We start from the raw sequence: 14,262 nt of genomic DNA on the forward strand, positions 1-14,262 counted from the left end.
CAACGTACCTCCTGACTTCTCATTCTTCTCCATATTCTCTCCATTTTTCTCTTTGCCCCCGCGACTTGTTCCCCTCTCCTGTTCCACTTTGTTTGAAGAAGACGGTGGCGGGGCGGCAAATTTTCCCCAAGCTCGCACCAATTAGCTACCTCGCCGGAGAAATTACAGAACGAGAGCACGGCAGATGAGAGACAAAAGTGGGACAAGCTCCTTTTTATAAACACACAGAGAGGCGAGAGGTTTGCATACGTGTGTGTGTGTGTGTGTGTGTGTGTGTGTGTGTGTGTGTGTGTGTGTGTGTACTGTATGTGTGTTTCCATAGTTCCTAAGAGGGAATTTAAAAAAGCCAAAAACTCTCATTTACACATCTAACAAAGACTCTAATAGTTCAATTCCCAGGCTAATGAGCTAACGGGTTATATTTGACGTTATTACATTATACTTTTAAGTAACTTGAATTCAATAGAGCAAAACACACTCAAAAGCTCTCTCCACTTCTTTTTTGGCTTCTTTCAAACTGACAGTAAATACCTATTTTTGTTTGTCCTGATTGACAGCTGTGTTACTGAATGAGAAATCTTGCATTTTTGTTTGCACCATACCTACAACGTTGTTTTTAATGCATCCAAATGCAGCGTGTGATCCACCTTCGGTGTATATGAAGACCATATTGGCTCTTATCAGCTGGCCTTTGGTCTTATCTCGTCAGTATGTGGGCGGTAATCTGTGTGCCTGTCGGTGTAAGTGGTAAAGCCTCAGTGATAGCACGGGCCTTTTGCCGACCTGGTTTACATAGGCCTGTTCCTAAAGAAATAACATGGGTCAGACAGACTGACATGGTTGCCGTTGTTGCTATAGTGACAGACTGGAAAACAAGTCTGGACACAGAAAAGCGAGATAAAACATGCACCTATAGCAATAAAAGCAGTCTTTCTCCTGTAAATCATGTGCAACTGTTAAAATATCAGACCGCCTCTGAACTACACCACTGCTTTAGGCCAAAACTGTAACTATAACTGTTAAGTGCAGAAAGTTGGTAAACAATGCATGTTGTTATATTTGCATTCTGGCCTGAAGCCAGATGTATTTCTCTTCTAAATGCCAAGATGAATCAAAACCTGTCTTCCTGTGCTTGTCAGTGGTGCAGATGCTAGCTTGATCTGCTAACGTTAGCATCCTTGCTACTTTCAGTAGATACAGATAGGGTGCTTTTAAAAAATATTGATCGTTTGGTCGGATTTTCAGAAGTTCAGGGACAGAAAAACATTTGTAAAAAATGAGTAACGTTTTGAAGCATTTTTGTTCCGTTAATTATCTTTGGTCTGAACTTGGCCTGAAATGAATGGCTTAATATTTTAGAAAAGCACTCTAGCTTTCCTGACCAGAGTTATATGACGAGGTTCATACAACTCTCACATCTTTCTGAAAAGCTTCTAAGAGACACTGAGCTTAGTTTAGCACAAAGACTGGAAGGGGGAACAGCTAAGTTGGCTCCGAAGGTACCAGCACCTCTACGTTTTACAAACCAACATATTACAACTTGTTTCTTTAATCTGCACAAAAAAAATTCAGTTTAGCAAGGACAATGTGTCCTAAATGAATTATCTGGCAACTAGAAGAGAAAGACTCAGTCAACAAAAAGCCTATGAAACCACGACTTTCACATTTTAGTTTGTGTGTGGATTCAAATGAGAATATTTCCCAAAATCTCAAGAAAATGAGGTTTTAGTAGAAAGACATGTTAGGATTTCATGAAGCAAGGTATCAAAAAAAGTACGGCAAAATCGAAACAACACAGACCATTTCCCTGGGTGTGTATAACTATGTGCGATGATGCGCAACAAAACCAACTTCTCACCTCCCTTGCTCCACCTCTACGCCCCCGTACAAAATCACACAAAAGCAAAGAGTAATCCCAGAGAATAAACACCAGATTAGATTAGGTCAGCGTGTATAATCCAATGAACTCTCACCTCTAACATGCCTAATGTGGTTAGAGCTCACAGCATCACAACCACAAACAGAGGCACGAACTTGTGCTGCTGCCACACAGTTCTGCTCTCAAACACATCATACATGTATACACTGTATATTCCTCTTTAAGATCTGTTATTAAACAGGTCTAGGCCACTCGGCTTTCCCACACACCTCCTGCTCACTATATGATTAATAACACAGACGTTCTGGTTCTCATAACATTGTATATTTTTACAGTGATTTACTAACATCTATGGAAATCTTATCAAGACGATTTTTGTAATGACTTCATTGCAGCATAACCAGACGTGCAGAGCCACTGGTATTCATCTCCCTTTTTTAAATGCTCCCCAAACTCGTCCTACCTCATTGGTAAGCTGTTACAGGCCGCTTTTCACATTGCCATGTACGGCACATCCAGAGAAGGACCAAACTTGTTTACAAGCATCTGACTATCGGGGGAGCGAATGCTGTTCCCTCTGAAATCGAATCTGCTGCTCATTGTTCTGGTTTTAGGGATTGTATTTCTGTGGTGCACCTAAAAGTTCACACTGACACCATATGGGCTTTGGGCTACAAAACAAACCCAGCGCTGCCATTGATTTGACTTCATGGCTTCTGATGGCTTCACTCACCGTATTCTGATTGAAAAATTACAGTGTTTAGTCGAGCCAGGCATCTGTGAGTCGGGTTTTTCCGACCATTCCTGCTGTGGACCCCAATCTGTGAGGTCACAACATTTTTCCCTCTTTTTATGTTACCATGTTAGTCCCTAAAATCTTGAATATGCATCCATAATTTTCCCATTTGCAACAATAGTTATATATTGCTTCATTTGCATAGCGCAAGATGGTTTTGCATCCGATTCCTTCCTTGTCTGCATTTATAAGTTTCCTTATCAGCTTTTAAGACCTCATAAAATGCTCCCATTCGTCCTCTGTCTGTTAGCGTCCAACCACTAAACTTAGTGTGGTTCAGACAGGAAACTATTACTGCCACCATGAGAAATTCACCTCCTGGCTCACCTCATGACATTAATTCAGCTAAGCGGGCAAACCTAGACTTTGCACACTGGATTACGTCACTGCAATGGCAAAGTAAACCTGACCCAGATGACCAGTGCTTACGAGCCTGTGATATGATACACAGAACAGCAGCAAATACCTTAAGCAAGATGATGCACAGCACCAGCGTTGGCATTAAGTTTACCACAGAAGTTAGCTTGTAAACACAGTGCAGCATTTAGCAGGTAAAAAGCGGGAGTTAGTGGAGTCTAAAAGAGCTACAAGGAGAGCGAATAAGGAACTTACAGTCACGAGTTGGACAGACGGACAATTTGGAATGTATAAGTAGGAAACCGTTTGCTTATAAGTTCACTGTATCACTTCAAATGCAACACGTCTGAGGTGTGTTTACAGCTTGTTTTAGCTGTAGGGGTAATAAATATATCTATGAACTAGGGTTTATAGAAACTAAAGCCTGAAGGTTGGAGGTGCTCAAGTGCACCTTTTCAGTATTTTCTGAAGAGCCGTAATTTACTTGCTTTCTACTTTCCTCTCTGGTCTGTTGCTAGGTTTTAATATGGTTGTGTTGTGATTTGTAAGGTGGTCGTTTGTTGTTGGGAACCTGTATCGCTTTCAGGCGAAACTTTAAAAGGGTCCCATGTTTTATTTTTTGCAACAAAAACCTTTTAAGCATAGTTTTATATCTACTCTCGTAAGCCTTTCTAGGGAGCTTTACCAAGAACCTATGTCTGCATCTTTAAGGCACATTGATATTAATGACCCTCTCCTCTGATTGGCTGACTCTTTTCTGACACACGCTCAGACCAGCCACAGATTTTCTTCGGTCTTGTTGCTTGCTACATCCTGGATAGAATAACCACTTCATGTTTTCTTCCAGGTAAAAAGTTAGACGGTGGGTCCTGCTGAGGGCGGACATATGACATGAGCGTGAGGTGGTGACATCACAAACTCACAGAAGTCCAAACGGCACATTTGCTGAATACATGTTGTTTGCATTTGTCCTTCAGCTAAACGTTTTGACACTAACACAGTATTTATACAGCACCTCCACCTGCTTTATAAGCAAACAAGAAATGGACATTTGAATTTATACAATATAGGACCTTTAAGAGAGCAGAGTTTTTACCAAATGCTGTGCAGTAATAGTAGTGTTTACATCGTGATTTGTCAACTACAACTTCGGATGTTTTCCTTCCATTCAGGAAACACCTGTTTTATATTAAATGTGTCGCAGGCTAAAAGCATGTTAATTCTCGTTAAGTGTCATTCTGCTTGCTGAATGAAGAAACCAGCAACACCTTGTTTGAATGCTAATGGTTTACCAAAACTCTGATCATATCGCAACAGTCTTCAACAGATGACAATTCAAACACTAGAAAAAAAAAACACAATATCCTCCCACTCAAACTGACCTCACAGCAGATTCAGGGGGTCTGGCTTGCTCTGCTAGCTCTAATCTGCCTTTAAAATTTAATGTGCCTGCACCTGTTATAAAGCATGAGAAAGATGATGTGTTTACTTAACTACTCATGGGAAAATGAGGGCAATCTGAATTATTTACTCTGAAATTTTACAAACCGATTGATGTCCTCAGCAGTTACCCAGGAAAAACATGAGCATATTACACGGGGAGGTTTTTTTTGGTACATGATGGTAAATTTGCTACAACAGGCGCAGCAGATGGTTATATTATTTGTAATACTTTCAGCTCCGAAAAAAAAACATTTTATATGTTGATGAAATCCCCTTAAATGTCCATCCGTCCTTATCCACATGTACAGATGGGATGTTTTTGTCAGTGCCACTAATGGTTTCCAAGTGCCTGAGCCGCTGGTCCTGTTACTGTGTCCTCGGTGTTATATTTGTGCTTCATTTAACAGGATGAATGCCTTTCGAACTGAAACATTAAATTTTTAATGCCACAATAAAGGAAACAGTTCAAGTAGATGGAGTGTTGTTTTTTATCCCTGTGTTTTAGCTTAATATCCAATGCTTTTCTAAAAAGCTTTTTACCCAGCCATGCATTTGCTTTTGATTGTAGCTGCCTCGCTAAAACAAAGGTCTCCTAACCATCATCTTTTCCTCCAGCTGGCTTCCATGTTTTATGCTCTCTTTTTGCACATTAGTACAGTTACTCTGAGGTGTGTGGAGGATCTGATAATTATGTGTGCATGAGTAAAAATGACCACGCGCTGAGGAGAAGCAAGGCTGATTGTCAGTACGCTGTGAGCATGACAATACAAAGCACAGGGTCAGTGTGAGCGGCACAACGGAGAGAGTGCTCCTGTGACTAAGTGTGAAAAGCTATCGGAGAACAGTGACTGCTGGTTTCACAAAGCCCCCTGTGCTGCGAACCACATGATGCCTGAGAGAAGAGAAGACTTCCTCTTGATTAATCAGCCTGAGCGTCTTACAGTGCGTCTCGGTTCAAATGCGCAGATTTTTGTACTCTGAAACATTTCTGATGCTGAATTTTAACCATTTAATGCTTTAAAGAGTAGCTGCACACAGTTTAATAATATAGACATTTATAGGCAGGAATGGATAAAATGATAATAAACACAGTTATGTATACAAGGGATGCAGTGGTCCTGCACTTCCTCTCTTTTGATAACTGCTTTTAATGTTTGCAGCTGCCGACACAAAGTATAAAAAATTATATATATAAATTATTACATTTTACAAATTATAAAATCAGAATACCTCTCTGCATGGCAGTAATCAGGATACTTTTTCTGTAAGGTAATTTGAGGTAGTACTCTGGTCCTAAAAAGAATGGATCCACCAAGACCAAATTAATATATCTAACAGAAGAAACATTTGTCATGGTGTAGACACAAAATTTGTTTGATTTTGGTTTGTTCCATCATAACCAAAGCTTGATCTAACTAATGACTTCAGTACCTTTGTCAATACCAAAAAGCCATATTGGACCAGTAAATCTGTCCCTTTAACACATCTTGGTTGGATCAGACCATTGTGGATGATGTTGCAAATGAATAAGCAAAACTTCAACACTTATATATTAGATTTGCATGTTTTACACCAACATGATACAGTAAACTGAGCACATAATACCAAAAAGTCTTAATTAAAAATCCTAATAATGACCTAAATATTAGAAGTATAGAGCAGCCTAAATCTCTGGAGTCACAGAGCATAAGTGTGAAAGTTCAGTTGATGGGTCATTATACTATTCAGCTCATTAAAACATTTGTCACTGTGCCTCTGAAAGGAGACCTACAAAACAACCCCGGTGATGTCATCATTAGGGCTACAACATGTAACTAATATTTTCATTATTGATTAATCTAATGATCATTTTCCTCAATTAATCTATGAGCCATTTGGTCTTGAAAATGTCCGAACATGGTGAAAGCACAAGGTGCAGCCTGAACCCGTCTCGTTTTGTCCTGACCTTCCTGATTGAAGTGCATTACTAACTTGTTTTAAAGTAGAAGGGTTTTTAGCCAATTGGAAATCTAAGCTCAAATACAACGTTTCATGTAACTGTCAGTTTCTCTACAATAAGAGTTTATGGGCAACCTGTCACATAAAAAATAAGTAAATAGTCTATGTTATCAAAAAAAGAGGCAACAAACATAGCCTTCATTCACTGCTTTGTATTGATCTATGATGTACCGATCCTCCTGTTTACTTCCAGCCCATAAACATGAGATGAATCAGAAATCTGCTTTGTACAGCATTAGGCTGTAGCTTCTGCTCTGCGTCTGACTTGGCAGCTTTAAGCCCAGAGGAAACCTTTACTGAGGGACCTCAATCAGTCTCCCATCTCCTGGATCAATATCCATTAGTCTCAGAGTGCATGTATGCGCGCATGTGTGTGTGTGTGTGTGTGTGTGTGTGTGTGTGTGTGTGTGTGTGTGTGTGTGTGTGTGTGTGTGTAGATCTCATCCTGGGTGAATGGGCCTGAGTCATAAATGCCAGCTCTGGATCAGATTTCTTCCTCGCTCTCTCCTGCTTGTCTGTTTCACTGGTTTTCTTGCACAAACACACGTACACAGCGATGCTCATTCAAAACACACAGCCCAACCTTATGAACGGCCTCTGAACGCTCATTCACGACGGCCCCGGTTGGAGAGGACTGTAAATTTTCCGCTGTGAATATTACCCTACATTACCGACAAGTAATAACTGTGTGAAATCAACACTAAATCAGTCTGTTAGTCATCAGTGTAGCCAAAGATATGTTTGGAGTGGAATAACTTGATGATTGACAACATGCCACAACAAAACTCCCCGTTTCAGAGCTCTGAGGCCGAGGTATTAATTCCAGTCTGGGAGACAGGGGGAAAGTTTTTTTTTTTTTGTAGTTTTTTTTTTTTTATTAGTTGTCATTTTGCATCAGGACACAGAGGCCTAACACGACGCAACAGGAATAAGGGAGGGAGGAAAACATAAAACAGACATTGGCAAATGAAAGTTCAGGCGGCAGGCAGGCAGACGGACAGACAGAGGGGAAAGAAAGCAAAGAGAGAAGACATGGGGAAAGACAAAGAGACCAAATGCCGAAGGACGGAAAAAGAGATGAGGATGGAGCTGGGGACGGAGGGGAGTCAAAAAAAAAAAGAAGAAGCGTAGCCTGTGGCAAGACACTCAAACCCCTGCATGTCAGAACAAGATTCCCAGGTCTATGAAGAGGAAGTTCACAAGCAAAATAAAAAGGAAGGGAGCCCGAACACAACACTCAAACCTCCCTACTGGCTTATTGTGCAAAGACAGTGGTGGGCGATCTATACGTAGGCCTATATTGGTTTCACTACAGGTTTCACTACTGGGAAGACTGATTCAGAACAAGACAAGGGTGCACCACTAAGAAACATGTTTGAGTCAGATAGCACACAAATACAGTACAAGCTGGGGTTGAGAAAACCTTGTGCAAAATATGTAAGAGTAAGACAAGTGTAGTTTCACCAAAGGCAAAAAAACCCTCAACACCCACACTTTTGTAACTGGACACTGCTCTCCGTTTGCAGCAACAATCTAATTACTGTTAGTTTAAATCCTGGCTCCTGTTTATAGTAAATATCTGACCGTAGTTATAATGATCTCATCCACTAGGTGGTCTTGTCAATCACTGTCCTGTTGACATCAGCACAACCCTGCAAGAGCCACAAAATCGGGTGGGGTGGTCGAACAGCACCGAAGCAGCATCTAAACAGTACGCACAGATCAACAGTAACACCAGGGAAAAACTGGACTGTTGAGCACAAAGTCCTGCAGTTTGTGACTCCAGCACAGTCAGTGAAACATAACTCAATCAGAGCTGAGCGCATGTGAAGAACAGACGCATGCGCTCCTCAGGAATCTTCATATAAGATAGTGGCCATGTTTATGCTCCACTTACACAAGTTAGGTAACTGTTAAGTTGAGGCTGAGATTGTGGTTAACATTAACCGTACGTCAAATACAGGTTGTTGTTTTTTTTATTCATTGTGGTTGAGGTAGGTGTTTGAATGTAGGCAGGACTTTAATCTCTGTCCATTACTGTGATAATTAAGAGGACACATCAGGTACAGACTGTCCTGAAATTTAAGTGGCACTAGTGCAAAAATATTCTTGTGATTTAACAATGCCAGCTGCAGATAGCAGACTGAAATGTTCATTCATTATCTTTCAAGTGTGTGTGTTGTTTTGTTTTTTTTATCTACAGAGGCCGATTTGTTTTCATTGTTCCCTCTATTAATTCAGGAGTGGCAGCTTGGAAAATAATATAAGTGCAACAAACGCTAAGTATCCGTGTCATTGCTTCTCTCAAACAAACAAATGAAGTTAATATATGATTGAAGAGCTTTATTGGTAAATAAAGGTCTGAATAAAACTGCAGCAGATGGAGCTTGTGGTAATAAGAAGGAGGCGCATATCTAAAAAAAATGTAATTATACAACAAATTAGCAACAGATCTGATGAACAGAGCGAAGCCGAATGGCTGCAGCTGTGCACCATCAACAAAACATGCAAAGTGCGGTTGCAAGAGTTACAGGATGCTCCTCGCCTCTCCTTAAGAGGAAGCCATCGGGGCGGCTCAATACAGATACTGAACTTCCCTCTGTGGCTTATTATCTCAGTCGACACAAAACCACAGGAGCCAGAGGCTGAGTGTCAATACTCTGCATTCACATCCTTGTTTACAGCCCTTTAACTGTGCTTCAAAATCTCAGTCCTACCACAACGGTCCTACCCATGACGGTGGCTTGTATTAGTATCCTCTGCGCTTCATTTTTTTTTTTTTTTTGCCATATATCACCATTTTATAACAGAGTATCACACACTTACTTACACACATCCTAAAAAAAAATTTAAAAAAATCCTAGTAAAAAATGTACTCGTAAATAGCATTACACATAAACTAAACAACCAGCAGTTGGTTAATTGGGAGACGTGTTAATAAATACATGTAAGCGGTCATTCTTAGAGGCTACCAAAGCAGGTGGATTTAGTTGGGGGGCAGACACGACATCAAGTACTGGATCTAAGTCCCAGTCTGCAGCCAGTGAACTGAGCTGGAAAGGTTATCTGGTGTCCCAAGTGCTCAGCAGCTTTCTTCAGCCCTCTGCCCATCCACCACCACCACCACCATCTCATCTTCAACTGTATCCTCGGACACTGCAATCACAACGCATCGGTCGGGGGGGGGGGGGCACGGACACGGACCCCGACACGTGTTTCCCACCGTGCTCAGTCTGCCGGGTGGAATAACACTTTATATTTACGCGACCACCTAAGTCGCCGAAATTCATCTTTAAGAGTCGTCGCTGCAGCCGATGAGCCACCTCTGCAGGCCCGTGTTGGACTTCAAGCAGTCCGAGCCGACGCTTGAATCCTCAGCGTTGAAGTAGACGCGGCCGGGTCGCATCTCCCCGAGTGAGAAGACAACCGCTTCACAGTACGTGAATGTGGTGATGTTGTCCGAGCAGACCATAATATGGACACACACACACACACACACACACAAAAGGGCCTTGAGAGCAACGTTACAAAACCAGCTTCGGTGCCACGCCGTGTATTGTTTACATAGCTCGCGCGGCGGTGCTATTTAATCGAAGGTGTGTGTTGGGAAAACAACAAACCACGAGTCGCCGCAATCCAAACAAGACGCGCAATGTTTGTGTTTCTACTTTAAACACTAATAAAAAATAATAATAAAAAAAATAAAAAGGTGTTGAAGACGCCACGCCAGCTTTGTCAACTCACTGCCAAGCTAGCCGTGCTAATCGAGCTAGCAGACAGGGCTAGCAACGGAAGCTAATGTTGGAAAAATGGGATGTTGCGCGAGGAGCCCATTGTCGGACAGTCCTCCTTTTCACGTAGAAATACGGTCATTGTACTGTTTTTAAACAAAAGCTATATCACCCATATGCCATTTTAACATCGTGTTTAACAACAAAAAAAGTGGTTTTGTTTTTGTTTTTTTTTACCCAAATATCTCGGGACTACAGCTGGACATTTGCGGTCGCTGTGTTTTTCTTTCCCCCGAAGTCAAACTCACATTTTACATCCACAGTTTGACAACAGATCTCATTGTGAAGCGAGTTGAAGTCGAAGCGTGTCGAGAAGAAGAAGAAGAAGAAGAAGAAGAAGAAGAAAACACAAGTCTGCTGCGCCGTGAGGGGAAAGTCAAAGGAGAGCTGCACACAAATGTAGGAGACCTGTCCGGAGATGGAACTCGGACAGTTAGCACTCCAGCTAACGTTGCCTGGCTACAGTGTCGGGAGCTCTCAGGTGATTTCCACAACCGTGTCAGCCATTGTTGTCAGCAGCGTTTCGTTTATCACCATAACTGTGAAACTCGTGTGCTTAAAGCCTCTCGTGTCGTTGACAACACGGACGGACGGACGGGTGTGTGTGGGGGGGGGGACAATGTCCCTCCCGGAGCCGGAGGAGCGAAGGGGAGCAGCTCTCGGCGGAGCTCAGCCCGACCTCCCCCCCGCCCTCCTCGGGGGTCTTACCGGTCTTGAAGAACGCCTCGATGTCGCCGGCGTCCCTCGCGGTCTCCTCCGCTCCTTCCCCGGAGCTCATGGCTGCCAAAACCCGAACCCGGAGCTCAGTATCTCCCAAATAGATCCCCCCCCCCCGGAAAACGGACAAAAAAAAGACGGCGCGCGGTCACTCCTGTCCCGACGAAAGCGTCATGAAAGCCACGCGGACGGGTACGGGGGGACTCGGAGACGCTAGCTGTGCCATCTGCAAACCTCCATTTTGGGGGGGGTGGAGGGTGGGGTGGAGGGGGGGGTAGCGTAATTGGAAACGATCGGCCGGGGGGCACCGGGTTCCTCCTCGGGAGTGGAGCCGAGGGGAGAGTCGCCGGAGCGCGCTGGTGAGGAGGAGGAGGAGGAGGAGGGGATGGGGAGGGGAGGGGAGGAGGGGCTGGGTCGCTGCTCCGTGGATCTCCGTGAGCTTTCGGAAACGGAGCAGACGGAGGGTCATCAAAGATGTTAGCGCGATCAAGTCCCAGTGAAATGTCGGACATTCAAAACCTCAGGAACAAGGAAGAGGAAGTCGTACATGACGGACATGACAGGAAGAGTCTCACGATGCGACGCTCCGTTGGGGGGGGGAGAAAAACTAGTTTTAACGGGACGAAAACAACAACAAGCGATGGTTCTGGTGTTGCTGATTGTGGAAGTGATTTGTCCGTAATAAACTGGGTTAATGTTTAGTCACTCGTGTTCAAAGAGAAGTAAAGTGTCCCGGGTACAACCCAAACAGAAAAGGTCAGCTGTTCGATCGAGGTTCCGTCATGTTCTCAGTGGTCTAAACTGTGTCACTGGCGCCATCTGCTGGTTAAGACTGGAACTGATGCTCCGGCTATGATGTGAAGATCAGAAATTTATGTTTTATTTAGGATGTTTATCAAATTAATTTCCCGTGCAAATGATTTTGCCCCACAGCTCATAATATGGCTGGTTGACCAGCTGTTACAGAAACCATCCTGTATTAGAAACTATTCAGCTTCCTGAAGACACCATCATTGAATCCCTAAGGAAACCCAAAGTGTTCAATATTAGATAGATACATGTAGATAGATAGCTAGATAGATAGGACATTATTGAAAAAAATCAAATCAGTAAATGCATACAAATGTGTAATTTTTATGATTTAAATTATGAAATAAATTTAGCATTAATCTTATTTAATCCTGCTTCTCCTAAAAATAACACTTATCAAAGGATAACACGGTGTAATCATATTAATCAGTCATGCTACTATTTGCTGCTACATTTTTATATCGCATTTATATTAATGAGGGTACACCAAATATCCTCTCAGTTTAACAAAATAATTAAAACAAAATGGATCAAACAAATGTTCCTGATGGCAGCAGGGCTGTAGACTGTATTAGTATAAATAATAAATGACTTGATAACCCTGAATGTGAGTGTAAAACAACCATTTGTTCAAAAAAAAAATTGTGAAATAAATATAGACTTATAGAAGGGGTATTTTTTAATAAAAAGCTGGAGTAAAGAAAAAAAATTAAAGTAATAAATATTATTTGTATTATTAGATCATAGCTTGAGCTGGCAATACAACACTACGCTGTAGTGAGCAGCATCCAAGATTATTATGATGCTATTTACTTGTGACTTTGATTACACACACTTGATATTTTTGCACGTCTTTGCCAAAAATCGATTGCTCGTCTCCAGCATGTCCAGAACTCAGGCGTTTGAGGCCTGATCAAGATCACTCCTGTTTTGGCTTCTTCACACCGGCTTCTATCGTGTTCTGTTATTGATTTCAAGATCTTATTGATTACTTTGAAGGCTCTTCATGGCCTTTCTCTCAGTCACATTACTGACCTTTTAGTACCATAGGAGCCAGTAGAGCGCTTGAGATCCTCAGGCAGAGGTCTGTTAGTGGACCGAGGGTTACAGTCAGGGTACCGAGGCTGTGGAACGACCTGTCTGGGGAAATCATATCATATATTTTAGGTTCCTTCTTATAACCTAATTTTATCAGAGTTCATGCTGACTTTATTTCACTTTATCCAGTGAACCTTGATGAGGACTTTGTCCATCAATCTGGATCCAATCCACTCTGGCCTTTCAAGTCTTCGAGCAATTCTTTGTCAGGGAGTTCAAAGGTTTCCAGCATAGCCTCTCTGTGGGTGGCAGGACTACCACATATGTGACTATAAAGCCTGGGTGTCATCGCCTTTCATCAGGTTATACCACTCAAGCATTAGTGATAATAGCTGGTCTGAAATGTTTCATGACTGTAAAAGAAGGGTCAGGTTGGCTGAAACGAACCTCTGAAACCCCTCTTGGGGTTCAGAGATTTTTAGCATTTGTCTCTCGGCCTTCCAATTTGTCTGGTTGTAGATTGTAGTATTAAGGTAACATCCTCAGATGTCTCCTCTCCCAAGGCCAATCACCATAGTGGTATAGGACTGCGAGGACCAGGCCGAACTCCATCATGCCCACTGCCACTTTTGTACTTGGTCCATCTTGGAGAGCGATGTTTCTGCTTGGCAGCCATCATAGTCTTTACTGATGCTCTGTGCTTTAAGTTCAGGCATTTTGTCAATTTTCCACCAGGTTTATGCACAATGGCTGGCTTGATTTTTAATCCAAGAGAATATATGCCTTGGTACACATGCCCGCAACACCCCTGAGCTGGAGGAGAATCCCAGAACCGGGATGATTTTACCTGGGACATCTGCTTCTGGTGTGATTTTGCAAAGGAGAACCTTCTCCCTTATTTCAGCGTTGTTGGATCATGACCCATCTAGGCGGGTCATGTAGTAATGTAACTTGGTTTCGTCACGCCCTGATCCATGGCAGGCGAAGATCGCCGACCATCTCTTCCTGCAGTTTTCCCCAGGACGATAGCTTCCCCAACCATCTTACTGATAACGGCATTTTTTTTAATGATCTTCGGCCAGATGTCTGATGTCATCTTGTTGGAATCTGGTCCCAGCTTTTTGCAGGTCCAATGGAGGAGCTGAGGGCGCCCCCTTCTGGGAGTTGACTGTTGTTTTACTGTTTTACAATGCAATCATACTAAAACCAAAGGTCAACAACAATACAAACCCTAATACAAAACAAAAACTCAAACAAATATAAAAAATAAAGGGTCTAAAGATTCTTGGATTTCTGTCCAAACTACTACAAACTTTATCCCCCAAAATCCCATTAATACATTTTAATGCTATAGTATGAATTTTCCCCCATAATTTGGACGATGACTTTTTTTTTTCATATTTCGCACAGAGCTATTGTATGACAGTGGTGCA

General features: G+C 42.4%; 1 protein-coding gene across 6 annotated transcripts in view; it reads right to left on the reverse strand.

Annotated features, from left to right (window-relative positions):
- The window catches only part of LOC138214353 (triple functional domain protein), an 83,444-nt gene extending 72,125 nt beyond the window's left edge, over positions 1-11,319 (reverse strand). For 4 of the 6 annotated variants that reach the window (XM_069175916.1, XM_069175915.1, XM_069175917.1 and 1 more), the window contains exon 1: positions 10,973-11,318. In XM_069175916.1, coding sequence (XP_069032017.1) covers positions 10,973-11,042 — 70 coding nt within the window. In that variant the 5' untranslated portion in view covers positions 11,043-11,318. Of the gene's footprint in view, positions 1-10,972 lie in introns of all 6 variants that reach the window. The other 2 variants (XM_069175919.1, XM_069175914.1) reach the window with 1 other exon arrangement.
- Positions 11,320-14,262: the final 2,943 nt, after the last annotated feature.

This window comes from Embiotoca jacksoni, unplaced genomic scaffold, assembly GCF_022577435.1.
Source record: "Embiotoca jacksoni isolate LCO1_2020_lvr unplaced genomic scaffold, fEmbJac1.0.p SCAF_7, whole genome shotgun sequence".
Classification (NCBI taxonomy): Eukaryota; Metazoa; Chordata; class Actinopteri; family Embiotocidae; genus Embiotoca; species Embiotoca jacksoni.